General features: G+C 41.9%; 1 protein-coding gene across 2 annotated transcripts in view; it reads left to right on the forward strand.

Moving 5' to 3' along the window:
- Positions 1-299: 299 nt before the first annotated feature.
- Cep135 (centrosomal protein 135) overlaps positions 300-27,153 on the forward strand; it is a 58,724-nt gene continuing 31,870 nt past the window's right edge. The window contains exons 1-11 of one of the 2 annotated variants that reach the window (XM_050150179.1): positions 300-523; positions 3,296-3,501; positions 4,799-4,989; positions 5,601-5,768; positions 6,815-6,956; positions 9,097-9,181; positions 12,636-12,764; positions 14,472-14,687; positions 16,851-16,916; positions 22,385-22,523; positions 23,755-23,978. In XM_050150179.1, coding sequence (XP_050006136.1) covers positions 3,389-3,501; positions 4,799-4,989; positions 5,601-5,768; positions 6,815-6,956; positions 9,097-9,181; positions 12,636-12,764; positions 14,472-14,687; positions 16,851-16,916; positions 22,385-22,523; positions 23,755-23,978 — 1,473 coding nt within the window. In that variant the 5' untranslated portion in view covers positions 300-523; positions 3,296-3,388. The remainder of the gene's footprint in view (positions 524-3,295; positions 3,502-4,798; positions 4,990-5,600; positions 5,769-6,814; positions 6,957-9,096; positions 9,182-12,635; positions 12,765-14,471; positions 14,688-16,850; positions 16,917-22,384; positions 22,524-23,754; positions 23,979-27,153) is intronic. The other variant, XM_050150180.1, reaches the window with a different exon arrangement.

Consider the following 27,153-nt stretch of genomic DNA (forward strand, 5'->3'; position numbering starts at 1 on the left):
TGGGGTCGGATTCTATTCTGGCGGAGGGGGCAATAGCTGTACCGGGTGGTAGCCAGGAGAAGCTGCAAGGACAGTGATGTCCCGGGGGAATATTGGGCGGTCAGCACGAATTCACCCGTGAAAGATCCTTCTCTGCGGGGACAGAGACGGGGGACCAAGGCTGGGGCGCAGGTCTGGCCCGGCACAGCGGCGGGTTGACAAGTCGCCGGGCGTCGCAGAGGCTCGGGGTTTCCGCCAGGGGGCGCCGTGGCCCCGCCTCGGCCGAGCCGTTACGTTTCCGGGCACCGAGGCCCGGGAGCCGCCATCACCGGCCGGGCGGGCGGGCGGGCGCGCGTCGCCGCTGTGGGCCGCTCCGGTTACCGGGGCAACCGCGGCGCTTCCTCCTTGTGGGCCGCGACCGTCTCTCGGCGCCATTTTCAAACTGCGCTGGTGCCGGAGCCATTGGGCGCAGCGGGAGGAGCCAGTGAGGACGGCGGGTCCCCAGGGCGATGCGCCGCGCGGGGAAGCGGCGACGGGAACGGCGGTGAGGCTCGCCCGGGGGGGAGGCCGCAGGGGGCCGGCGGGGTCGCAGGACCTCCGGGGCGGTTCCCCGAGGGAGGAAGTGGGGGAGGGCGGCGCCGGGACCGTCCCGCTGTCCGACCGTGCGGCGGGGCTGCGGGGCCGAGCCGCTGGCTGGCTGGCTGGACGGGAAAATGTCCGGGCGGGGAGAACGGTGGCTCCACCTTCCTGACTGAGTCCCGCTCAGGCCCACCCGTCCCGTGGCGCCCGCGCTGCGGGGTTTGGTGTTTAAACCCTTCTGCATCCACGCGTTGGATGTGTCTGAAAAAGTAAGAGGTGGCCTCCTTAAGACACCCACGCTCCGGAGTGTAGTGGACACCTAGCTCTAAACGCTGAACCTACCCTTTTATGTTGTTTTGATCAAAAAGTTGTCATTCGGAATATAGGAGCAACCTAACATGTACGTGTTTTTGTTTTTCCTGGGAGGACTTTGCTTCGTATTCTCATTCTGTCTTCTTCATCTCGAAGGATGCAGAGAGATGGTTTTGGGTACCTGGAGTTGGCAGCTGTCAAAGACGTGAAATGTTTCTTGCAGTTTGCCCTCTAAATCTAGCTTGTCAGGTGCTTTTCTTGGGACCACAAGAGTTTCTCTAAAACACCCGGCATCAGTCAAGTCCCTCTTGTGGAAGGAACTAGAAAATCCTAGGGGAGGCCTCTCAGAGACGCTAGATTTATAAACGAGAGTAATCAAGAAGAAGTCTAATTTAGAAGTAGTCTTGTGGCCTGGGAAGTTACTTTCTTAGGACAGTGTTTGAAGAGGGAGGATGCTACTGGTCCTTTATCACATACTGGGTGTTCACAGCAGAAGGTTTTGTACGTATTCATATATAGCACTTAAAATTTACTGTTGGCGAAGAACATTCTTTTTGTTAGAAATTAGACTACATTTATTTGACAAAGGTTAGAAAGGAAATGAACTTTGCATAACTCTGTTTTAGGGTAGATTGATAGAGAAAATAGTCGTAGATGTTTAAAAAGACAAGAAAAAAAAAAAAGGCACAAGTATAGTAGCTGGAGGTGTAGCCCAGAAACAGAGTGCTGGCTCTGGGTGTGATCCCCAACACCACAAACAAACAAAATAGACAAGTATAAAAATGTATTCAGAGGTGTGTTTTACATGGTGGTACACACAAGTAATCCTAGCACTGTAGAGGTAGAGGTGGAAGAGAAGGTTGAGACCTGGTCTACAGTAGTGAGTTTCCAGTCAGTAGGACATCATGAGGAGCTTTGGTCTCAACATATGAAAAAGTACAAAAACAGCAGAAATGAACGTGGTGAAATGCTCATCTGAAAACTCCATAGACGTCGTGCCTGGGTGGCTTCCCCGTCAACGCTTTTGCCCCTCTGGAAAGAAAGGGGTCCTTCCCAGTTACTCGCCTCCTGTGAGACTTTCTAGCCCCGCAGTTGAATCTTAATGTCTCTGAGCTTTTCATGAATGAAGTCACATAGTGTGTGGGGGGGGGGGGGGGGGGCTTCTTTGCTTGAATAGTCTTTTGAGAGTCAGCCCTGTTGTCTGTGTGTACTGACAGCTTGTTGCCTCCAGTCTGGGTCACACTGTCTGGTGTAGGGTAGCCTGTTTATCAAACCCCTTTCGGTTTGGTGCAGTTGTGAGCAAACCTGCTCTAAACGCTGCTGTAGTCTCCTCGTGGGCATTCGTGTCCCTTTTCTTCTGTCAATGTGCAGGTATAGCGTTATAGGCGTGGGAGTGTTTAACGCTGTCAGAAACGGCCGGACTTGTTCCAAGGTGGTTTTACTCTCTCAGCCATGTGTGGGTTTCACTTCCTGGCAGCCTTTGCCGACACTGGGTATTGTCGGTCCTTTTCGACTTCCGGGATAGGCAAAGCAGCACCTCATTGTGATCATAGTTTGTGTTTTCCTAATGTTAAGGATCTTTTCATATATTTCTTGAGATATCTTTTGCAAGGTGCGTTTTCAAGTTTTTGTGCAACAAAATTTCAGTTTTAGCACAATTTGGGAGGATAATTTGGGAACAGGTCTTGCCATGTATCCCTGGCTGACCTATGTACTTACTATGTACATCAGGACGCTCTCAGATTGAGGACAGTCTCCCTGTGTCTGCCTCCTAATTGCTGGGAATACAGGTGTTTGCTTCCATACCGGGCCTAGCCCCAATTTTCATATCAGATTGTTTTATTATTAAACTCTAAGAGTTCATTTTCTTCTCTGTGTGTAAATATTTCCTTATAGCTTATGGATATTTTCTGGCAGTCTTAGGTTTTCGTTCTTTTTTTCCCCCTTTTCTCTTCCTTGGTGAGGTCAAGCCCAGGGCTTCACAGTACTAGGCAAGAACTACCATTGAGTCTCATTCCCGCTGGGACTTTCATTTTCCTTAACGGGGTGTTTGGATGAGTTGATGTTTGTCACTTTTATGAGGCCCCACCTATCAGGTTTTTCTGTTCTGTTTATTGCTGCTAAGGAATTCCCTGTGGGTTGTGCGCTCAGCCCAGTGTAGGGCACTTGTCCAGCGTGAGCAAGATGTCTGGATGCCGTTCACATGTAAGAAAGTGGAGTTTCCCGTCAAGGATCCCTTGCCGGCCTCTGTGAAATCTTTGTTTTCCTCTAGAATTGTTGTTTTAACTTTTGCATTCAGGTTTGTGAAGAAATGCATGTTTTAATGTAGCAAAATAGAGATCATATGTACTGGATTTAAATCGATGTTAATATTACAGAGTAATGACTACCAGAAAAGGAACAAAATCGTTCTTTTCTATTCAAGGAGCTTCTCTTGCAGTGAAACTTTGAGGGCTGTGCTGATCCTCCCTCAGGACTTTGACTGTGGAGAGTGAGTAAAGCCGGCCTGGGAGACGAGATGAGCACGGCCGCGGAAAGGAAGTACATCAATGTGAGGAAGAGGCTGGACCAGCTGGGCTACCGCCAGACTCTGACTGTGGAGTGCCTGCCTCTGGTGGAGAAACTCTTCAGGTAAGGATGAAGCGCAGTTAGAGATGTCTGTGCTCTTTAATCCACGTCCTGAGTTTGCGGTGACCTTCCTGCTTCAGGAAAGCGGCAAGGGGACTCTGGGGAAGTCTGTAAGTCTGCTGAAGCTGTCTGTGCTGTCCCCAGTCCAAAGCCTTGTCCCCAACAAAGGGCCTTCATGGTGCAGGATGCTAGAGATTGCTATACCCTCTGTTCTCTGAGTGAGGTTTCCGATAGAGGTCAGAGGTCCTTTCTCTTTTCTGTCTTGTCGTTTGTTTTTACCTTTCTGCACTGGTGATTTCCCCTCCTTTTCCACAAGAGCTGTAGTGTGGAGGTTTGAGACTGCAGCGGGTATTTGAGAAGGTCCATTAGTAGGACTACAGGTAAGGCTGGTAGACAGCAAGGAATGATAAAGATAACTTGTGACCTCGGGTACGCCCCCAAACCTCTCATGACCCGGTTTCCTGACGCTTTGTCCTCGCACTGTTGAGTCACACAATGTGCGCTCTCACTCTTGCTGTTCGTACACTCCTCCCTCTGGCTGGAGCGAGCCGGGCCCGTTGTCGTCCTTGGGCCTCACCTTTCTCTCCCCACTGTAGGACAGTCACACCCGCTGCATTTGACAGTCACTGTGCATCACCATTGCCATCTTGGTGTCGTCCCCTTCAGTGCAGACTTCACAAGATATGATCATTTACAGCTGCTAGAGATTGCTCCTATAGGAAGCTTGGAAATGTTTGATTTATCATGTACTAAGTGTCTGATGATTGTAGAATAGAAATTCTTCATTATTAAGTGCATTTTGTGTGTGTTTTCTCACGAAACGTTTAGTGTTCTATAAGCTGTGTTCTTAGAGGTAAGAGCGTGATTTTGGTTTGCTGTCTTCCTGGAGGTAGCACACAGCGGTCACCAGCACACGTTTACTCAATAAAGAACCAGCTGCACCTGGAGAAGGAGCAGGAGGGAGTTTGAGCTGTGATCTGACAGGGTAGCTCATTTGTTGGGAACATGAGTTAGATGTTGCTGAACAATAGGATTTTTAAACTAAAGGTAAAATTGTCAATAAAAGTACTTTCAGAACTGGGGAAAAAAACAACAATCTGATGTGTTTGTATTTTATAACTTACAGCTTGTTTTGAGAAACTTTTGAGGACTTTTGATACCTTGAAAGTTCATTCTTCTCGTAAATTTGGTATTACTTAACATTAGCATTATACGTAAGCCTTTTTAGAAATGTATTTGAAGTTCCTAGAAGGCTAATAGAATGCTTTCTTGCCTTTCATTTTCTGTCCTTTAACGCTAGTGATTTAGTTCACACAACAGAAAGCCTACGGCAGTCCAGGTTGTCCTCGGCAAAGGCGGAAAAGGAAAGTGCCAACTTCGATTTTGTTTTGGAGCCTTATAAACTTGAGAATACAAGACTGAGCAGGGAGAATAATGAATTGTATCTGGAGTTGATGAAGCTGAAAGAATGCTCAGACCAGCACATTAAAGGTACATGAAATCTTGATGATATTTTTAAATGCAGGATCTTGTCATCTTTGTTTTATAAGTGGAAAAGGCTAAAGTCTCATTTTAAAGTCCTTGACAAGAAAACTGGTAGTCATGCGAACAGCTCCGTCAGCACAGGAAGCTGTACTGAAGAATGCGTGAGAATGGAGATGCGTGTAATCCGTAGCCATGATAGTCCCCGCGATATGCGGATTATGTTTTTGGTTTGAAATTGGCAAAAAGAATATTAAATGGCAGAATAGAAGACATTTTCTTGAAGCAACTATTGTTCCTCTTACTGAAAAGAAAAGTAATGAGTAGCTGTGTAGCACTTATTAGGCAGTGTTGAGCCAGGAAGGAGATAAATGATTTGGTTATCTCACTATAAACTTTATATTCAATAATTCTTTAGCCTAAAGCCGATTTACAGGATCAAAGCCATGGTACACATTACCATATACAATAATAACAAGAACATAAAGTTGTTCTTTGTGATTATGTGCAGATTTGTTAGCAGTAGGAAGTACATTTGGCTTAATCCAACCTGTAAGGCTCCGGTGGCACCTCTCAGCTTGGTGCCAATGTCTTGATCTTTTCATCTTTCTCACTTTAAGAGTTGAAAACTACATTGAAAAAATGTGCACACGAGACAGCTGATCTGAAGTTTCTGAACAACCAGTACGTTCATAAGCTCAAACTCCTGGAGAAAGAGAGCAAAGCTAAGAATGAGAAAATCCAACAGCTTCAAGAAAAGAATTTGCAGGCTGTAGTACAGACTCCCGGTGAGTCCTCCCCTTCTTGAGCCAAGCTGGCCAGTGTGCTCATGACGACAGACTGGACTGTGTTGGCCGGTGTGCTCATGACGACAGGCTGGACTGTGTCTCTTTCTCATGAGAACTGATCTGTTTAGAAAGTGCAGCTCTAGTCTGGCCTGCTCCTGAGAAAGTAAACGGGTTATGAGTTTTATATGACTTTAAGATCAATCTATCCATTTATAAATATTCCTACTGTCTATAAAGATAATTACAGAGGTGTTCACTACTGACTCAGATTATAGTATATATTACAGGTGACATCCTATTATGTTTTAGTTGCGTTCTTTGGAGTTTCAGTTATCTGTTTCCCGTGTGTGTTTCTGCTCTGTTTGTGCAGGAATGTGTGTGCGTGCATATGTAGGCCAGAAGTCAACTTTGGATTTCTTTCTCTATTGCTTTCCACCATTGTTTTGAGACAAGGTTTCTCACTGAGCCTCGAGCTTGTCTATTAGGCTAGGCAGGCTGACCAGCAAGCCCCAGGGATCTTTCTGCCTCTGCTTCTCCGGTGCTGGGATTACAGGCTTTGGCACCACCACTGAATTTTTTTTTCAGGGTTTCTGGGATCAGACTCAGAATCTCATGCTTGAATGGCAGGCACTTTGAGAGCTGAGCCATCTCCAGCCTCCAGTGACCTGTTTTTCGGACATTGTTTAATAAGCATGTGTTTTTAGTTCTTACTGCCAGTGCTCCTCATCTGATGTTGTCTGATGGTGATATTTTAGCTCATGACATTGACCACTAAAAGACACACTTAGATTTTAATCCTGCCAAAATCTAATCTAGCCAAGGAACAGTTTAAACCTGTGCACATATGCCAAGCCTGCAGGCATAGAAAACTTGTTTTATAGTCTCATTAAATGTTTGAGAAATACATTGTTTAGTCAGAGAGCAGGGTGAATATTTACATTAGAGCCCACTTTAAAAGAGAAGGTTAATCTGTGTTGTTCGGAATTTAGAAAAGTGTCTGGTTCTTCTTTGGTTTTTAAGACATACATCTATTTCTGTATTCTTAGGAGGCAAGAGAAGAAGCATTGCATTTAGGCGCCAGCGGATGCAAATCGATGAACCAGCCCCACCCTCTGAAGTCAGTTCATACCCAGTTCCACAGCCAGAGGACCCATATATTGCAGACCTCCTGCAAGTGGCTGATAACAGGTGTGTTACATACTCATTTGCTGAGCTGGGAGGGGTGGATGTGTGCAGTGTCTCAAGGACCTGAGTTCAGTCATTATCATCATCGTCTTCATCTTTGTTTCTGTCCTGCCAGCTAGCCTCCAAATAATGACAGAGACTTCCTACTAATTATGAAAGCTTGCCTGTAGCTTAGGCTTGTTCCTAACTAGCTCTTATAACTTAAATTAACCCATTTATGTTAATGTACGTTCTGTCACATGGTGTTACCGCTTTTCTATCTTGTATCATCTGTTTCCTCTCTATGTTTCTTGGCTTCTCTCATGCGCCTTGAGCATCTCCTACTTCCTCTCTCTCTGCCCAAAAGTTCCTCTTATACCTCCTGCTTAGCTGTTGGCCATTTAGCTCTTTATTAAGACAATAACAGCAATATATCCTCACCCAGTGTACAAATATCCCATATCATTTGTTTTTAGTTCTTACTGGCTTGTTTGATTATTAGCTGTGTTGTAAGATGTTCAGTGGGAAAACTTGGCCTTGTTAATTGTGTCCCTGCGTCTAGCACAGAACTTTGCATAGGTCCTCAGTAGGTGTTTTCAGAATGATAAGGACACTTTTTACTTGTTTAAAAGCTTTGTTTTCTAATAAGTCATGTATCTGAGGTTTCTGTCCATACTTGCTATAAAATACCTTACTGCTTTTAGGAACTTATTTCAATAGAGTTGCTTTGACATTCGGTTTCATCTAAGTAGGTTAACTTTTACTGGAATCTCTACTGCTTCAGACTTGTAGCAAAATGCCAGGTGGACATGAATAGAATGCTATCTTGATCTGAAATTCTTCTCTCCTGCATTCTTTAGCCCTATATTTATATTTCCTTTTATAAGTCAGAGTCAGAAATAAATTCTGTTTAGTTAACTGTTCATTAGGCCTCCAGGACAAGGCTTGAGTCCATGCTGAGGTCATCAGAGTAAGGTCATGATGCTGTTTGGACATGCTTGAGTCCAGGTGTCACTGAGAGAGTTATAGGGCTTTAAAGGCAAGATAACAATGCCAGTGACACTCTAGTGATTCTAGGGGAGGCCTCCAAACCGGGGCACATGGGAAGACAGTGCAGGTAAGGACTTTGTGGTTCATAGAAAACACAGAAGAGGTTTTTAAACCACTCATTTCTTAAAGAGCATTGGTTGAGATCTCCTGAAGACCACTTCAGTCATTTATTCTATCCTAATATCATGTGCCTGTGTTTATGTGACTACCTTGACCTTTTGTGGGCTGCTCATCTGCTAAAGTTATGGCTAGGCTGCCAGGTAGTCTTATTTAAAGAATTGTTTACACTGTAGAAGTGCCTCAGTCTCTTTTGTCTGTTTGCTTTGGTGTGCACACACACATTGCATAGAGTCTCCTGCATTGATCTTAGAGTGCTTGAGTGCCTGCTTGTATCCTTAGTAGGTTAGTAGAAACTTTTGTCTTCAATAAATGTTGGAATGAGCTCTCTGCAGCCTACTTATTGCAGCTCATGGAAAATGTCCCTTCAAAGCAGACCTGCTTCAGGCTTTTCCCATCAAAAGTGGGTTATGCCATACTTAGACAATAGAATCCATGTGGAGCTCAGATGGTTTGGGCTAAGTCTTGATTCGTAGAGCTCACAGGTTCTAGGAAAAACAGGCTTTGCTTGGGTCACTAGAAAATTGCTTTTTTCTACATTTTCTCCTCTCCAAAAGTATAAAAGTAGTTTAGTAGGCAGCTCAGGGCTGGTTAGGGTCAGAACACACATGCTTGTCCCTTGTCTCATTTAGTGATACTGTTAATTTTGAGCTAGACCTTGAGTTTCCTGAGCCTAAAAATTGGTATCTGTACCTTAGAGTCGCTCTAAGGACACAGCTGAAGAGTGAAGTGATTATTGCATGACGTGTCTGAGTTTCAAATCACTTGCCTCTCAATTGTGATCCCTCCCTCTATAAATTTAGCTCTCCAAGGTGATGGACTGTGTTTATGATGAGGCTCTAGGACCCTGCAGCACAGTACTGCGCCCTCCCCTCCCCCGAGCCCCCGGTAGCCAGAAGTGGGATTTTATGCAACAACAATTACTTTCATGTTCCATTGTATTGTCTCCTCAACCCACGTCTACGCCATATGCTGACACTGGTTCTCCATGTTTCAGGATTCAGGAACTTCAGGAGGAAGTCCACCAGCTGCAAGAGAAGTTAGCACTGATGGAAAACGGGGTGAGAAATTACAGCCAGCAGGTAGGGATTTGCTTATTTGTGTGTCTGGGTTGAGATGTGTTCGCTCTGATCATGACTAGAATTGTTTTATACTTGATATTACACATCTCTCGTTTTAAATGCAGCCTTTATCTTTTCCAAAAAGCTTGTTAGTCGAGTTAATAGGTAAGCAGCAATTTTAAAATTGTTTTGGTTTTTCTTTTATTTTATTCTATTTCCCTAAATCAAAAAAATTGCCCCAAATAAAAATTGTGTGTTGCTATGTTTATCTCAAGAATAATTTTATTTAAGTATGACAGCATATTTTTATAATTATGTTTGTTAAGAGGGCCGGCTAGATGCCTCAGAAGATAGAGGTGCTTGTCACCCGTTCTGATGACTGGAGTTTGATTTCCAGGACCCAAACAGTGGAGGGAGAGAACAGACTCCCAAAAGTTGTCCTCTGACCTCTGTTTATAAGCCATGCGTGCATGCATACACACACACACACACACACACACACACACACACACACACTATAATAAAATAAATATTTTTTAAAAAACACAAAAGAAAATAATTTTTTGTTTATTTCTTTTTTACTGAATCTAAGCCTTTGACAGTTCCTGTTCTGGGTTGCTCTGCTTGCTCTGGTTCCTCTGGAAGCTTTACTGCAGCATGGCAGTTTCCTAAGGAGAAGGACCCAGCAGATGCACTTAGATTATAACCACAGAAAGCTTGTGCTCTCTGTCTTGGTCTCTGGGCTAAACAGCATAGTTTATGTCCTGTGCTTACCGAAGTTTAAACTGAGTAATGTTTTTTCATGTACATGGTTATTTGCATGATCTGTACATACAACTCTATATGTACCAGTATGCTGGTATAACTCTTAGTTTGTAAAGTACTTTGAAAATTATTTGGATTGGAAAGGAGTTAAAGAAAGTTCTAATATTCTCAAACCAAAACCCCCCACAAACAAACATAAAGGAGTCAAACAAACTCCTTTATGAAGGCACTAAAAACATTGGTTCTCAGCCTGTGGGTCATAACTTCTTTGGGGCCAAATGACACTCTCACAGGGGTCATGTTATCAAATATCATGTACATCGGATACTTACATTATGATCCATAGCAGTAGTAAAATTACAGTTGTGAAGTAGCAGCGAAAGGAATGTTATGGTTGGGGTCACCACAACATGACGAGTTGTAAGGGGCAACAGTAGGAAGGCTGAGAGCCACTGCACTCATCACACTGGGCTGTGACTTGGGGGTAAAAAGCTTACCTAGCATTAGGCACCGGATTCAATTCTTAGCATAGCATAAAATGGGGAGGGGAGCACAAATTGAATGTGGTTATGTTTTTTTCAGTTTATAGCCACGTTTTCCTGTCTCATCTAGTCTTAGAGCTGTCCCCATAGTAAAGGGATCAGCATATATGTCACCTGTCCTGCAGAGTTTTGATTGTTTGTTTGTTTCTTCCTTTATGTCTATAGCCAAGATTTTTAGGAGGTTTCCCCCAATCAAATCTGGTCTTTATTAATTTTGAAGAAATCCGTAGCTTTTTGTTTATTGCGAAAACAAAGGCATAGCCTCTCCCCCAACACAACATATTTTCTGACTTCCATTCTGAAGTTAAGACTTTCTAGAAATATATAGACTGGCTTAACTTAGCAGTTTCCATAATCCAGTGTCTCTCAATAGCTATTGCTTTTTGTTCATTAACATTTAAACAATTCAGAGTCAACAAAACACCATATAGGATCTAGACACTCTGTGTATTTTCCATCTTTATGTGGCTTTTTCCTTTGTCACTTTATCTTTAAAGACTATTATTTTTAAACTACTTTTCTATGACTGTTTATACCCTTTTTCTTTTTTTTTCTTCAGCATCTAAGCACATTTTTAAGCACACTGTTGCCTATTCAGAGTTTTTCTTGGTCTGGACATGACTTTTTGCACATCTGCAGCCTCCTGTGACCACATGAGCCAGATCTTAACCTGCTAGGCTACTGCTGCATGGGCCAGCTTAGCACATGGCACACTGGCAGCTGGCTCTGTCACCCTCAGTTCCCAGAGAGCCTAGTCTCATGCCAAATGGTACAGGCTCTGGAGCCGCATTTATCTTCCCCAGCTCTTGGAATTTATTATGTCCGCCTGCAGCAGGCATTTGTACCCAGTGCCAACTGCTCATGTGTTCAGCTGTGCAGCAGGGCTTCTTGAAAGAGCCACGCCTCTGTACGCTGAGCCTACCTAGGAGGCCTGTTGCCAGGAAGCTTTCTCAGGCCTTATGTGTAAAGTTTGGCCATTAGCTTAGGCTTGTCCCACTAGCTCTTATAACTTAAATTAACCTGTTTTTATTAATCTGTGTTCTTCCATGTGGCCCAGTTGCCTCTACTCTCTGCTGTATGTCTGACTTCTTCAGTGCCTTCTGGTTTAATCTACATACCTAGATTCCTCTTTTTCTTTCTCTCTCTCCCCAGAAATCCTGTCTCCTCCCCTGCCTAGCTATTGACCATTCAGCTCTTTGTTGCACCAATCATTGCAATATATCTTTACATAGTGTACAAATATTCCACATCAGGGTTGTGTTTGTTCAATGCTCAATTCTTCATGCTTCTCCCCAGTCCAGTCATGCTGAGTCATTTCTGCTGCCTCTAATATTTCCCATGATTTTGTGTATGAGTGTGGCTGCCTGGAGTACCCCTTTTTGTGATACAGCATTGCTATAGCCTTTATGGACATCCTGCTAAATTTAGCAAGGTCTTTGGTGATATTATAGGTACAAACATAGACTGCAGAGTGGGCCACTTCATCCCTTTAAGTACTGGTTCCGTAAGATACCATTTCCTTTACTCTTCTGTTGAAGACCTGTTGTGCTGCAACTGTTGGGGTGCTTGGTAGTACTCCCTGTTATGTTTTCTGTTCCTGGATTTCGAAGTCCATCCATCAGTGTGTTCAGTAATTATTGAATTGAATCTTCATTTTTTTTTCTGAATTGGGGGAAAACAAAGTATGTGTGTGTCTGTGTGTGTGCATTTTTCCAATTCTTGCATGTGAATTGGTATCAATTTATTAATTAAATTCACCCTAGTTTCCTATCTTTTTTGATACTGAACTTGATAGCAACTCAGTTCTTAATATTTTCCATTCATTCCAACATTCATCCATTCTAGCAAGCGCTGAAGTATGTCAGCATTATTCCAGTGCTTGAACATGTGTATAATCTGCCAAGACATTTCTGTTCTTATAAACAATTTTAGAGGAGAGAAAAAAACCTCAAAATTTAATTAGGATCAGCTCCATAAGAGCACTGATGAGAACTATCTGTGCTGATCCTATAGCTCTGGTATATTCTGTGTTTTCACACGTGTGGACTCCAGTATAAACGGTAGCTGCTTGTGTGCATTGTTGGTACATAAGGAAAGATCATATCTAAACGAAAGTTCCGGGTTCAGGATTTGCTTCACACCCAATTTTATCAACTTTATATCCTCAGATTGAGCTAAGAGAACGAGAAATAGAACGACTATCACTTGCTTTGGATGGCGGCCGTTCCCCTGATATCCTGTCTCTGGAGACTAGAAATAAAACCAATGAAAAGCTTATCGCTCACTTAAATGTCCAGGTAATGGCTCTCAGGGCTGCTTCCTTGAGTCTGTAAAAATCTGAGGTTCTTAAAATGACCTGTGGGTTGATAAAAGTAGCAGGCTTGTTCACTGAAGTATTTTTTATAAGGGAGTTTATATTATTTATTTATAGGGGAGTTTTTATTATTTATAAGGGAGTTTTTGTTTGTTTTATTCTTTTTGAGACAGGGCCTTACTATATAACCTCGGCTGACTAAAACCCTCTATGTAGACCAGGCTGGCCCTGAACTCACAGAGATCCGTCTGCCTCTGCCTCTCCAGTTCTGGGATTAAAGGCGTGCGCCACCATACAGGACTCTGGGGAGTTTCTGACAGAGCAGAGAAATGAGGAATAGCTTTGAGAGACCAGAATCCCTAATGAGCAGCAAGTAAGATGGGTCTAGTGTTACAAACATAAAAGAAGACCATAGTCTCTGGGCAGTGCCTTCAGTTTGCTCTTTAAAAACCCATGAATGAGTGATGTGTGGTGACACATTCCTGTAAATCTTGTACTTGGGAGGGAGAGAGGCAGGAAGATTGGTTTATGGCCAGTCTCAGCCTCATAGTAAATTCTAGACTCTCGTGGGTTACATGAGATCCTATCTCAAAAGAACAAAGCAACAAAATATATAAATATATAGAGAAAATCAGAATGTTTTGTTTTAGTATATTTTAAAATATACTAACAAAGTTTATCTTTGTGTCTTGGGGAATTCTTGGTGACCCTGTATTTTTAAAAACTGATAATTTTAAGCTAGATATATGCTTATATATGCTATAAGTTATAGATTATATGTACTGTCTATGATATATGTTGTATGATGCACAATATTATCCACTTTGTTCATTAGATACATATTATACAGCATATATCCACATGTAATATATTATTGACTGTTAATGTGATAGTGTAGCTTGGTAGTAAAAGCTTGTGTAACACACAAGTCTCAAGTCCAACCTCACCACTGCCAAGAAGTAGTAACATAGATAAAACATGCAGCTTATGTCTGCTTGCACCAGGCTTCAACCTGAGATGAAGAAGCAGAAGAGCCCTATAAGGTGTGACATGGGAGCTTAGAAGTTTAGATACAGGGTGGGGCTGGGGGGTCTGTCTGTATGTAATAGGTGGAGTTTGCTCAGAGACAGTGGAGGCAACATTCAAATACACTGTCCAATAAAAACATGAGTCCAGACAGATGGGATGCAGTATAATTGCAAATAATGTATTTATCCCAGTATATCCCAAACTTCATTTCAGCATGTGATAGTTTTACTTTCCTAAAACAACAAAAACCAAAAAAAAAAAAAAAAACCCCAGAACTTTGAAGTTTCATGCCGTTTACATTTATAGCACATCTTAGTTTAGAGTCGCCATGTTTAAAAGTGCTTGGCGGCTACATCTAGATGCTAATAGCTACTGTATTGGACAGCACAAGCTAATGCCATTATAACAGCCTTGTCGTATTTTTATGGCTCTTTTGGGAACAAGTTCACACAAATTTCTTATCCTTTCCTTCTGTATTTGAAAAATAAAAGCCAGTGGACATGTATTTTCACTGAGGTACATATTGTCAGTTTGGCAAAATAAATAGTATTTAGGGTTACACATACAAAAATAGCTTCATTTAACTTCAGCATCTTTTAAAATGCAGTTGTTTAGAACTTTTAGTTTGAAACTTTATCACGTGATTGTAAATTGGATTCAGGTTGACTTCCTTCAACAAGCTAATAAAGAGCTGGAGAAGCATATTCAAGAGCTGGTGGAAACCAAGGAAACAGTGACAAGTGAAGTTGTGAACCTCAGTAACAAGAACGAAAAGCTCTGCCAGGAGCTAACGGAAATTGACCAGCTAGCGCAGCAGCTAGAAAGACACAAGGAGGAAGTGCTGGAGACTGCCGACAAGGAGCTCGGGGAGGCAAAGGTGATGCTGGCCCCGTGCTGTGGGTCTCACTAGCCCTGAGCACAGTGAGCTGAGCTCGGGATGGCCATGCTCAGCTTCGAGGCTTGCTCGCTGCAGACATGTTTCTACCTTTAATAACTCAGGGTTTTCTTAAGCTCTCTTCTCACCCGTTAGAAGATGGCCTTTGCTGTAGTTGGTTTAGTTTTCCTGAAACACACCTGCTCTAGAGTAAAGGTCTACACACCGCCTTGATGTCCTCTGTGGCTTCCATCCCTGTCATTTTATCTCTGAAGTCTGTCCTCTTGTCAGATTTAGCTCAATAACCCTTGAAAGATTATATTGCATGTGGGTATGTGTTTATATCATGTACATGCTTGTGTGTGTTTGTTCACATGTGTAGGCATACATATATGCATTGGTGAACATGCACATCTGTGAGCATGTGTGTGGAGGCCTGAAGCTGACGTTGGCTATCTGCCCCAGTCACTCTTCCTTTATTTATCTGGGCAGGGTCTGCCTCTGACCTCAGAGCTTACTGTTTCAGCTTTGTCTAGCTTGTGAGCTTGCCCTAGGGATCCCAGCTCGGCCTCCTTAGTGCTGGGATTAGAGTTGTTGCCAAACCTGCCCAACTTCCATATGGGTACTTGGGAGCTGCACTCTGGTCATTAAGCCTGTGCTGCTGTGCGTTCACCACTGAGCCATCTTCCCAGCCCCTAAAGGTATTATTAAAACATTTTCCTTGCAGATTTTATAGTGGTAGCTATCTCGTCGTCTTTCCACTGAAAAGATGCACAGGGTGAATTATTTTGTAATATTCCTCTCTTACAATTAATAAGATGCCCACAGGAAACATACTCAGTGCTGAAAGACTAAAATCTTTTACTCTGGAATCAGGAACAACTCCAGGATACTTTTGTTATTTCTGGTTATCATAGTACTGAGTCAGAAGTGGTGACTGCCTAGAAATCCCAGCATTTGCAGAGAGACTGAAGCAGGAAGACTGTGTGTTCTAGGCTAGCTTGCCATACACTGTGAAACCATATCTAAAACTAAAACAGTACTGTGAGGCCTTCTCAGCAATTCAACAAATAAATAAATAAAACAGAATAAAGTAAAGGGCATACACTTTTCAAAGAAATAGTAAAAATTTTTGTTCATATGTTATATGACCTTAATTGTGGAAAATTCAAAGATTTTAACACAATGAGATAGGATAAATAAGTTTAACAAATTGAATCTTACACCCCCCCCCCACAAATCACATACAATTTTGTATACTAAGAATAAAGAAAATCAAACAAAGAAATTAATTAATCCATTTGCAGCTGCATCAGCAAGAATGAACTTAACCAGTTAGGTGAAAACTTTAGACATACTAGAACATTCATGAAAATTAAAGGGTGTGGAAGTGGAAGGGCATCCTGTGTGCATTCATAGTTTGTAAAACCACACAGTCTCTGAAGTCAGCTCAGGTCCGATCAGGCTGCAGTGCCAGTTTTTCTAAAGTAGAAAATAGTCTGGAAGTGTATATGGACTCTCAAGAGAATGCATAGCCAAACAGTCTGGGACGAAGATGTAGATTGGGGACGTAGCCCAGTTTGCAGAGTGCTTGCCCACATGCACGAGGCCCTGGGCTTGTTCTTCAGATCTGGGGAGAGGTGGGGGGGGGTAACTAATTCGTATAGTTGTGACTCCGCGTTTCTGGTTTTAGTGCATTAGTATCCTCGGTGTCTTTCCTCCCTTGTTCCACTCCTTTCTGTACATTCTGTGCTTCCACATGCGTGGCATTGAATGTGACTCCTCATGGCCCGTTGACAAGGCCCACAGATGTCCACTTGATGCAACAAAAGATGCCGTTGGATCAGTCTTTCAGTGGTTTCTGCTCTCAGTTGTGGTGCAAGAGATCCAGGTTAAGCAGCTGGGAACATGAAGAGGCTGGTTAGGAAGTGAGCACCTGCATTCCCCAGAGCTGAGGCCCGAGACAGGGAACTCGACGTGCTTCTCTACTTGACAAGCCAGTCCACACAGGCTTTCATGGGCACAGTGTTAAACAGAGCCTTCGTCTCAGCTTCACCCTCTAGTCACTGGACTAGGGTCCTAGACTTTACTGACAGAGAGTGCGTACCAGCTGGTCTTAGTCCTTATGCCATAGTAATGCTCACCTAATAGACTTTTTATTCCTAGAAAGAGATTAAAAGAAACCTCTGTGAAATGCGGAACCTTGAGGAAAAAATGGCAAAACTTCAACTGGTAAGTTGATGTCATACTATCGTCAGTGTTTTGAGCATGGAATTAATGCCCAGATTTTATAAGTCTCTTGTGAAACAATGTATATGGTTAATATTCAGTCTTTTTAGTGGACTGTGTGATTTTGGCATGGTCACAGAATTGTAGGACCATCACTGCTAATTCCAGAACATCATCATTTTGGAAAGAAACCTTATACCTATCAGTAGTCACCCCATTACCTTCTGTTTAGCCCCTGACAGCCACTCACCTACCTTCAGGTTCTAGAGTTCTCATTCTGACAGTTTGTAGAAATGAATCATGTATTGTGTGGCCTTTTGCATCAGGCTTCTTAGCGTGTTTGCAAGGTTTGTGAGGTCATAGCATGAATGGGAATTCCGTTCCTTTCTGTAGCCAAATGATGAATGTTCTACACTGCGCTTATGCAGTTTTATAGTTTTAACACTCTCTAATCTTTCATAACATGGGTTTATAGATAACACTGAATATGAGGCCCTGGCAGGAATTCTGTATTCCTCTAACTACTTTATCTTAGCAGTTTCCTAGTGATAGTAAGATCAAGAACTGGTGTTTACTTGTTGCTATTAGAAGTAGTCATTCTCCTTTTAATTGCTTTGTTTGATGTAATTCAAGCTATTTTTCTAGGCACAATGCTTGTCCCTATGGCTTTTGGTGGAGAAAGACAGGCTTTATCCAAAGAGACTCCTCGATATAGGGGCCCAGTGTGGAATTAGGAGAATGCCTTACAGGTTAAACTGGCCGTCACTCAGAGGTAGAAGGCTGTCTTCCTTGTGATAACCTGCTATGTTGGAAGGGCTCCCTGTATGATTAAAAGCAAAGACCAACAGAACCTTGCATCTCTTCATTATGTATAGTCTACAGTGCTGTTTTCTGGGGACATGCTGTTTCTATGAGATGGTGGCCTGTATTCACTATGTGTGAATGTTTGAACAGCACGATAGTGGCTTCATGATGGACAGTGGGACTTTCAGGGAAGAGTCATTTGGACTCACTGGCTGCATTTTAAGTAACAGCAGGACTTATAAGAGGTGAATGTTATAAACAAGAAATTTCACTCTATACGTCTTTGAAGCAGTATGCTAAAGGCATTTGGAAAGGGAGAATGAGAGAAGAGAACTCACACATACATGTGTGTGCAAGAGGGTTTATTGCAGTTCACTATTGTCTGCAGACTGAGTGCTGAGGGCGGTCGGCGGTGCTTGTCTCAGATCCATGGTCTATTTCTGTTATGTATTTTTTTTTTCATTTATTTATTTATTTATTAAAGATTTCTGTCTCTTCCCCACCGCCGCTTCCCCTTTCCCTCCGCCTCCCCCAATCAAGTCCCCCTCCCTCGTCAGCCCAAAGAGCAATCAGGGTTCCCTGCCCTNATCTTAGGGTTGGCAAGAGATTTGGTGCTCCCAGGTGCCCAGGGCGATGTCCCCAGTTAGTTCCTGGGGCAGCTGAGGACAGAGAACCTGAAATGACCCTATCCTATAGCCATACTGATTAATATCTTGGGAGCAAAATTTTTAATCACCATGGATAGAACAAGATATTCTTGATAAAGTCAAATTTAAACATGATCTATCCATAAATCCAGGCCTACAGAAGTGCTAAAAGGAATAATCAAACCCAAGATTAACTACATTCATGGAAATACAAGCAATAAATAATTTCACAATAGGAAATAAAATAATAATAAGGGAAACACACACACACACACACAATACATTTCCTTCTCAGCACCTCACAGAGCATTCTCTGAAATTGAACACATACTCAGTCACAAAGCTATTCTCAACTGATAGAACAAAATTGAAAGAACCCCTTGCATCCTATCAGACACCATGGATTAAAACTGGATTTCAACAACAGAACCAACAGAAGGTCCACATATTCATGGCAGCTGAACAACTATTACTGAATGAATACTGTGTCAAGACAGAAAGTAAGAAACTGAAGACTTTCTAGAATTCAATGAAAATGAATGCACAACATACAAAACCTTATGGGATGCCATGAAATCAATGCTAACAGGAAAACTGATAGCACTAAGTACCTTTATAAAGAAATTGGACAGATCTCACACTAGCAACTTAACAGTAGACCTGAAAGTTCTAGAACAAAAAGAAACAAACATACCTAAAAGGAACCAGTGGCAGAAAATAATCAAATTGAAGGTTGAAATCAATTAAATAGAACCAAAGATAACAATACAAAGAATCAATGAAACAAAGAGTTGATTCTTTGAGAAAATCAACACGATAGAAAAATCCTTATCCAAACTAACTAAAAGACAGAGAGTATATGTAAATTAGCAGAATCAGAAATGAAAAGAGAGACATAAAAAAGATACCAAGTAAATCTGCAGAATCATTAGATTATAGTCCAAAATCCTGTACTCCACATAATTAGAAAATCTAAAAGAAATGAATAATTTTCTTGATAGTTACTATATACCATAGTTAAATAAAGATCAGATAAACTACTTAAATAGACTTAAAACCGCTAAGGAAATAGAAATAGTCATTGAAAGTCTCTGAACCAAAAACAGCAAAGGGCCAGGCAGTTTTAGTGGTGCATTCTATCAAACATTCAAAGAAGAGCCAATACCATTACTCCTCAATTATTTCAAAATATAGAAACAGAAGGAAAATTGCCAAATTCATTTTATGGGGACACGGTCACTCTGATACCTAAACCACACAAAGACTAAACAAAGAAACTGAATTACAGACCAACTTTTCTTATGAACATTGATCAAACATATACTCAATAAAATACTGGTAAACCAAATCCAAGAGCACATCAAAAAAAAATAAACATCCAATATGACCAAGTAGGCTTCATCCCAGAGATGCAGGGATGGTTTAACATACAAAAAAAAAATATGTCAATGTAATATACTATATAAACAAACTGAAAGAAAAAACCAAATGATCATCTCATTAGATGCTGAAAACACCTTTGACAAAACCCAACACTCATTCATGACAAAAGTCTTGGAGAAATCAGAGATACAAGGAACATACCTAAGCATAACAAAGGCAATTTACAACAAACCTATAGCTAACATCAAATTAAATGAAGAGAAACTCAAAAAAAAATTCACTAATATCAGGAACAAGACAAGGCTAGTCACCCTCTCAGTATCTATTCAATGTAGTATTTGAAGTTCTAGCTAAGCAATAAGACAACAAAAGAAGATCATGAGTACAAAAATTGGAAAAGAAGAAGTCAAAGTACCTTTATTCACAGATGATATGACAGTATGCATAAGCAAACCCACTAATTCCACCAGGGAACTCCTACCCTACAGCTGATAAACATCTTTAGCAGTGTGGCTGGATACAAGATTATCTTTAAAAAGGTACCAGTAGTCCTCCTATAAACATATGACAAATGGGCTGAAAAAGAAATCAGAAAAGCAACACTCTTCACAATAGCTGAACTAAAAGTATTCTGTACAATAAAAGAACTTCTGAAGGCATCACCATCCCTGATTTCAAGCTGTATTGCAAAGCTACAGTAATAAAAAACCTCATGGTATTGGCATAAAAACAGACAGGTGGAACAATGGAACCAACCCAAAGCCCCAGACACAAATCCACACACCTATGAACCGTTTATTTTTGATAAAGACACCAGAAATATACAATGAAAAAAAAAAAGAAAATATCTTCAACAAATGGTGCTGGTTTAATTGGATATCAGCCTGTAGAAGAATGCAAATATGTCTCTATCACCCTGGAAGAAACGAAAGTCCAATGGATCAAAGACTCCAACATAAACCCAGATATACTGAACCTGCTAGATGAGAAGGTGGGAAATAGCTTGGAACACATTTACATGGGAGACTACTTCCTGAACAGAACACCAGTAACACAGGCATTAAGGTCAACAGTTTATAAATGGGACCTCATGAAATTGAAAAGCTTCTGTAAGGCAAAGGATGCTGTCAACAGGACAAAATGGCAGCTTGCACAGTGAGCAAAGGGTTTTATGAACTCTACATATGACACAAGGCTAATATCCAAAAATATATAAAGAACTCAAGAAACTAGACATCATCAAACTAAATAATCCAATTAAAAATGGGGTACAGGTCTAGTAAGGTGAGCATCCAAACTGCCTAGGCTCCCACAAAGCCAGTACGTGTAGTAGGATCAAAAACCCATTGCCGTTGTTCTTGAGTTCTCAGTAGTCCTCATTGTCCGCTATGTTCAGCGAGACCGGTTTTATCCCAGGCTTTTTCAGACCCAGAGCTAATAACTGATTGCTGATGTTCACTACGCATTTGCCATGGCAGAAGCAGTGACTTTGTCACTGGTCTGCACTGCTGTGCTCTTTAAACATAGGCATTAATAAGTTGTGTTGTGCACAGACGTACTCAGCCAGAGAGAAGTGGGACGATATGCTAAACAAATGAGCAGCGAATAAAACATAAGGGTTCTACCGTCCACAAAAGAGCATTGTTAGCATGGGCTTCGTAGTGTGTTTGGTGTGTGTTTGTGTGTTTTGCTTTTAATTTTTTTACATGCAGTTTATTTTGATCATACTTTTTCTCCTCTCACTTCTCCCAAATTCTCCTCCTCTACCCAACTTTCTTATCTCTCTTTCTCAGTCTCTCCCTTCCTCCAAAACAAAAACAAATGTCAAAACAAATGAAAACCCTACTGGTAAGATCAAAAAAATTACCAAAACAAAAACAAAAAATGCACACGAAAACCATGGCGTCCATTTTGTCTGGCCAGCTGGGCATGGGGCCTGCCTTGGAGTACGGTTAATATACAAAGTGGCACTCCATTGGACAATACTGACTTTCCCTTTCCCAGCAGGTATCAATTGCAGATAGGTTCTTCATTAGGGGTGGGAGACTGTGTCCATTTTCCCTTCTCTGCTGGGCCCACATCTAGCCATGAACCCTGAGCAGGCCATGTGTGCTGCCGCAGTCTCTGAGTCCCTTTGTGCATCAGTTGTCTTGTGTGCAGAAGACACTGTTTCCTTGTGGTTATCCACATCGCTGACTCACCAGCTTTCCGATCCTCTTCCACACAGAGCCTTCCACACTGATCTTGGGGGCGGGGGCTTGATAAAGACACCCCATTTCAAACTGAGTGGCAATGTCTCTCACTCTGTACATCATCCAATCATGGTTCTCGGTGTTAGTTCCCATATACCGTGAGAGGAAACTTCTCTGATGAGAGTTCAGCGTGGCAGTGATTGTAGTCCCAGCCCAGTATGCAGACTGGGTTCTGTTCTTTCGTGGGTGGTGCATTTTGTCCCAATTGAAGTGATTAAAGTAGTGCAGGTTCATACACACACATACACACACACATATGAATTGCTATTTTATATGTGTATATATATATATACATATGCTACAAAAGTATCCATTTTGCCTATAAGTATTAGAAATATTTAGTAAAGTTATTAGGATACATAATTATAGAATTACCATTTTGCAGGAATTAGACTTATGCCACAAGGAAAAGGAGAGGCTAAATGATGAGCTCCTTCTGAAGTCAGACCTGGAAACTGTTGTTCATCAGCTTGAACAAGAAAAGAACAGACTTAGCAAAAAAATGGAAAGTTTTGCAGTCACAGGTAAGATGCCAAATGTAAGATAAAAAGTGACTTTGCCCTCTGTATGTTGTACTAGTAGATGATCCTTCCTGCGTTTGTTTAATAACAGTGCCAAGCCCTTGCTGTGAACCAGAAGTGATGCTGGGCAGGGTGGACACGATAGAAAGCCCTCCCTGAATTCTGACTGGTTGGCGCAGGAGAGGCTGTTGGAATGTTTCGCAGTGGAAGTGTGTGCTTCTTTGAGGCAGACTAAAACCATTCTGAAATGGCAGACATTGCAGTGCAGTCTTTTTAAAGAACACTGTTATATTGACTCAAAATCCGCACTTGGCCTCTGTCTGATCCCTCACTACTCTAGCTCCTCACCCCATTCCAGACGGCCTCTGTCTCCACCTCACCAGCAGAACTGCCCTGCATGAAGCCATTTATTCCTTTTTAACATTTACCACAGTTGCTCATTCCTTCTCACTTTCCTACTCTCTTCTGACCTCACTGGTCATTCCTTCATGGGATAAAATGGCCAGTTCATGAGTTTTCTAGTGTCGTGGATTAGTCAGTTGTGTTTAGTTAATTGTGCATCACCTGAATGAATGAAGGGGAAGATGGCAGCATCGAATCCATCATGGAAACGACTCTAGTCAGTGTCGGGAGTGTAGTTCCACAGGCTGAACTCTGTGAAGTTGCTAGTATTTGCTTTGTTTTAGATCATGGAAAAGTAACTTTTACTGATAAAAACTAGTCATTGTGAGTTGGATTGTTTGTGGTGATATATTCCTACAGTCCCAGACATTTTACGGGCACAAGGGCGTTTTGAGCCCAGGAGTTTGAGTCAGTCTATACATGCTATCTCAAAAATAGCAGCAGAAAAGTAATCATTGTGCTTCTTGGAAAAAAATGAGTTGTTTTGGTTTCTTTGTGCATGTGTTAAACCCAAGCTCAGTGAGGTGTGAGCCTGTAGGGTTGTTGACTGCTTTCCTCAGTGCTCCTTGAGGGTCTCTGGGAAGCGTCACTCTTCTTTCACAGTGCTAGATGGTATCCAGCTGTGATAACATCAGCAGAGGGTGGCCTTCACTTGTTGGACATTATTTATTGTTGATGTTTGGCTTTTGTTTTCTTCTCATTCTCTCTATTCGATATGTCTGATCTTTGTGGTTGACACAGAACAGTTCAGGATTGCTAGTAGTTTTTTGTTTATTTATTTGACTAATCCACATTATATACACAACAATATCTTAACTACTTTAATTTGCAGAAAGAGAACTGACTTTGGAAGTTGAGAGGATGAGGCTAGAACATGGGATAAAACGTCGAGACAAGTCACCCTCTCGTTTAGATACATTCCTGAGAGGCATAGAGGAGGAGCGAGACTATTACAAGAAAGAACTGGAAAAACTCCAGCATATCATCCAGCGGAGAACTTGTTCTGTAAATTACTCTGCCCGGGAAAAGACCTCGATATTCAAATGCTCAGAAAAGGTAATACCTTTTATAAGAGTAATCAAAGGGGGATATGTGTGCGCATGTGTGTGTGTGATAAACCTTTTTGCTTTATTGCTGTAATAAATGCAACATTATTTATACATAATTTTAAAAGTCTTAATCTTGATTTTTGTTTTTACAATAACTTGCAATGTAAGAGGAATCCTGCATTATTAGAGAAACTATCCAACAATAAAGGACAACATTTTGATTTCTATAAATTTAGGTTGAGTAGCAGAGTCATGTGAGAGGCTTTGTAGGCTTTCAGAAGCCAGAACTCAGACTCAAAATACTGTTCGTTTCTGCTCTTTCCAGGATTTATGTTGTGTGACAGCTGCACTTTCCCTCTGCTAACAGAGTAGCTCTGTCCTCATGACACTCAACTTTTATGTCCTTCCCAGCTTTGGTGGTAGACTTATGTTGTAGGGAGGAGCAGGCCTGCCTCCCGGCTAGCTTTCACCCGAAATAATTATACAGAAACTGTATTCATTTAAATGCCTGGCCCATTAGCTCTAGCCTCTTACTGGCTAACTCTCACATCTTGATTAACCCATTTCTATTAATCTGTGTGTTACCACGAGGTCGTGGCTTACCTGCATGAGTCTAACCAACGTCCGTCTTGGGCAGGAGAAGCATGGCATCTGCCACGCTGCCTTCTTCCTCCCAGAATTCTGTTCTGTCTACCACGCCCATCTAAGGGCTGCCCTATCAAAAGGCCAAGGCAGTTTTCTTTATTCAACCAATGAAAGCAACACATAGAAAGAAGACCCTCCTACACCAGAGTTAGAGCATCATCCCTTTCAGTGACTGTTCTCAGCGCCAGTACTGAGTAAAGTGAGTGTGTGAGACAGTTGTGAGTGTGGAGACCTGGGGTGCATTTCACACCTAAAAGGAGATATTGTAAGCATGTGTAGAAGCACTTGGTTAGCAGACAGCCAAGGGCTCTCTCAATCTGGATCTGGTGCTGTGGCTGTCAGCTTCCTGCTTTATGGTAAACTGTTAAGCACAGATTCTTGGAATTACAATAAATCGGGAAAATTTAGGCATTTTCCATATCAGTGATCTTTATTATCCAACCTCATTGAGCTTCTCTTGTCTTATCTTCAATGGGAGCATTTCTCCTTTAACCTTACACTCACTGTGGCTCCCAATCTGAGTCTGAGGACAGCCCGAGGAAGGCTTTGGAGCAGGAAGCCTGATGCAAGTTTCAGCTTCTTGTGCCAGCTGATGATAGACCTTGGAGAAGCTGACTTCATGCAGCCCTGATTCCTCGTGTGCAGATACAGAAACATAACTCCATCTGCTTAGAAAGATTGAATGAGGTCATCGACATACAGGTCTTCTAGCATAGTATCTAGTTCCCAACTAGGAAACAGTTTGTTTCTCTATTGCTTGCTGGTTTAAAGTGGCTCTGATCTGTATGATTAAGTTCAGTAGGTGTATAATGTCTTCGATGAATGAGGCATGGACTGTAGAGATAATGATGATAGTTCCTAAATAAATCAGTATCAGAAATATATTTTATGTTAGTCGACAAAGACACTGATCTCAAATGATGATTCTGAGAAAAGTCAATAGAACAGTTCCGGTAAAAAAAAAAAAAAAAAAAAAAAAAAAAAAAGACTATGTCTGAAACACACACCCTCCTTGTGGTGACATACATCTGTAATCTCAGTACTGTGGGAGAAGCAAGAGGGTTGGTATAAATTCAAGGCCAGCCTGGGTACAAAGCAAGTTCCAGGGCAGCTAAGGTTATATAGTGAGACCCCATCTCAAAGTAAGAAGAAAAGGGATTCTTGATATTGTATCTTCAGCACTGTGCTTGTTGCTTATTAATGTGTTGAGAATAATAGAGTGGAGAAAGGGTGTTAACATACACTGCATAATACTAATGTAAATATTACACACAAGATACATTTGCAGAAAAGTTTAGCATTCTTCCTCAAGCAGTAAAGCCAGGTGTCATACCAGGTACTGAACACAAAATCACAGGAACAGGAGCCCTGTGTCTCTGACAGAAATTCAATCTAGTAAGTACATTAATGTAAAAATTTACATCATACCCCTTTATAGTATGTAAATTTAGGGGTATATCTGCCATTGAGCTACATCCCTGGCTGCTAAGTAACTTTACTATCTCATTTATATTAAGTGTTGATGAAGACTGTCCAGAGCAATTCAGAACATACATCTGAGTTATGTGGAGAATCTGGAAGGAGTCCTTGTAGAAAGTGACATTTAAGTCAGTAATGAAAACAGTTGTGGGTCTTTATTCATTGCACTCCGTTTCCAGGGTGTGCAGACTACATTCTGTAAGATGTTAGGTCGCAGGTTTTCCTCTGTGTTTTTCAGCTGCTGTGTAAAACAGCTTTGCCCTTTAATGCAGCGCGATATCCAGCTATGTCCATCACACTTTAGTTGTGCTTGTTCCTATGTGGAAGCTGCCTCACACGTTTCCACCATGTACTGAATCTTCACGGGTGTTGTCTGTGCTCAGTGGATATCTGTCCAGTTGTATTACTTTACTCTTGCTGTGACAAAATACTAGGACCCAGGCAACTTGTAAACGAAAGTGTAAACTAGGCTTATGGCTTCAGAGGGATCCACACCATGGAAGTGGAACAAGGGAGTGGCAGGAACAGCTGAGAGTTCACATTGGGATCCACAGGCAGGAAGCAGAAAGCATACTGGGAAAGGGAATCTTTTGAAGCTTCAAATCCTGCCCCCAGTGACACCTCTTCAGTCAAGGTCACACCTCCCAATCCTAAATCCTGCCCCCAGTGATACCTCTTCCATCAAGGCTACACCTACCAATCCTAAATCCTGCCCCCAGTGATACCTCTTCCATCAAGGCTACACCTACCAATCCTAAATCCTGCCCCCAGAGACACCTCTTCCATCAAGGTCACACCTCCCAATCCTTTCTTAACAGTTCCAGCAACTTAGAACTAAGTATTCAAACATGAGCCTATAGGGGCTCTTATCATTTCAGCTGCCACATTACTATAGCAGTTTATCTGGGTTTCTATATTTAGGTCATTGACACGCTGTAAATTTACCATCCTCATGGCAGTCATGATTTTTGAATTATGCTATGATAGCAGATATATTCTTAGAAATGTTGGAAATCAGTGGATTGTTGGAAGAAATTTTGGTTAGTCAGTTCACATCT

This window comes from Alexandromys fortis, unplaced genomic scaffold, assembly GCF_014885135.2.
Source record: "Alexandromys fortis isolate MF-2015 unplaced genomic scaffold, M_Fortis_MF-2015_v1.1 scaffold_0, whole genome shotgun sequence".
Classification (NCBI taxonomy): domain Eukaryota; kingdom Metazoa; phylum Chordata; class Mammalia; order Rodentia; family Cricetidae; genus Alexandromys; species Alexandromys fortis.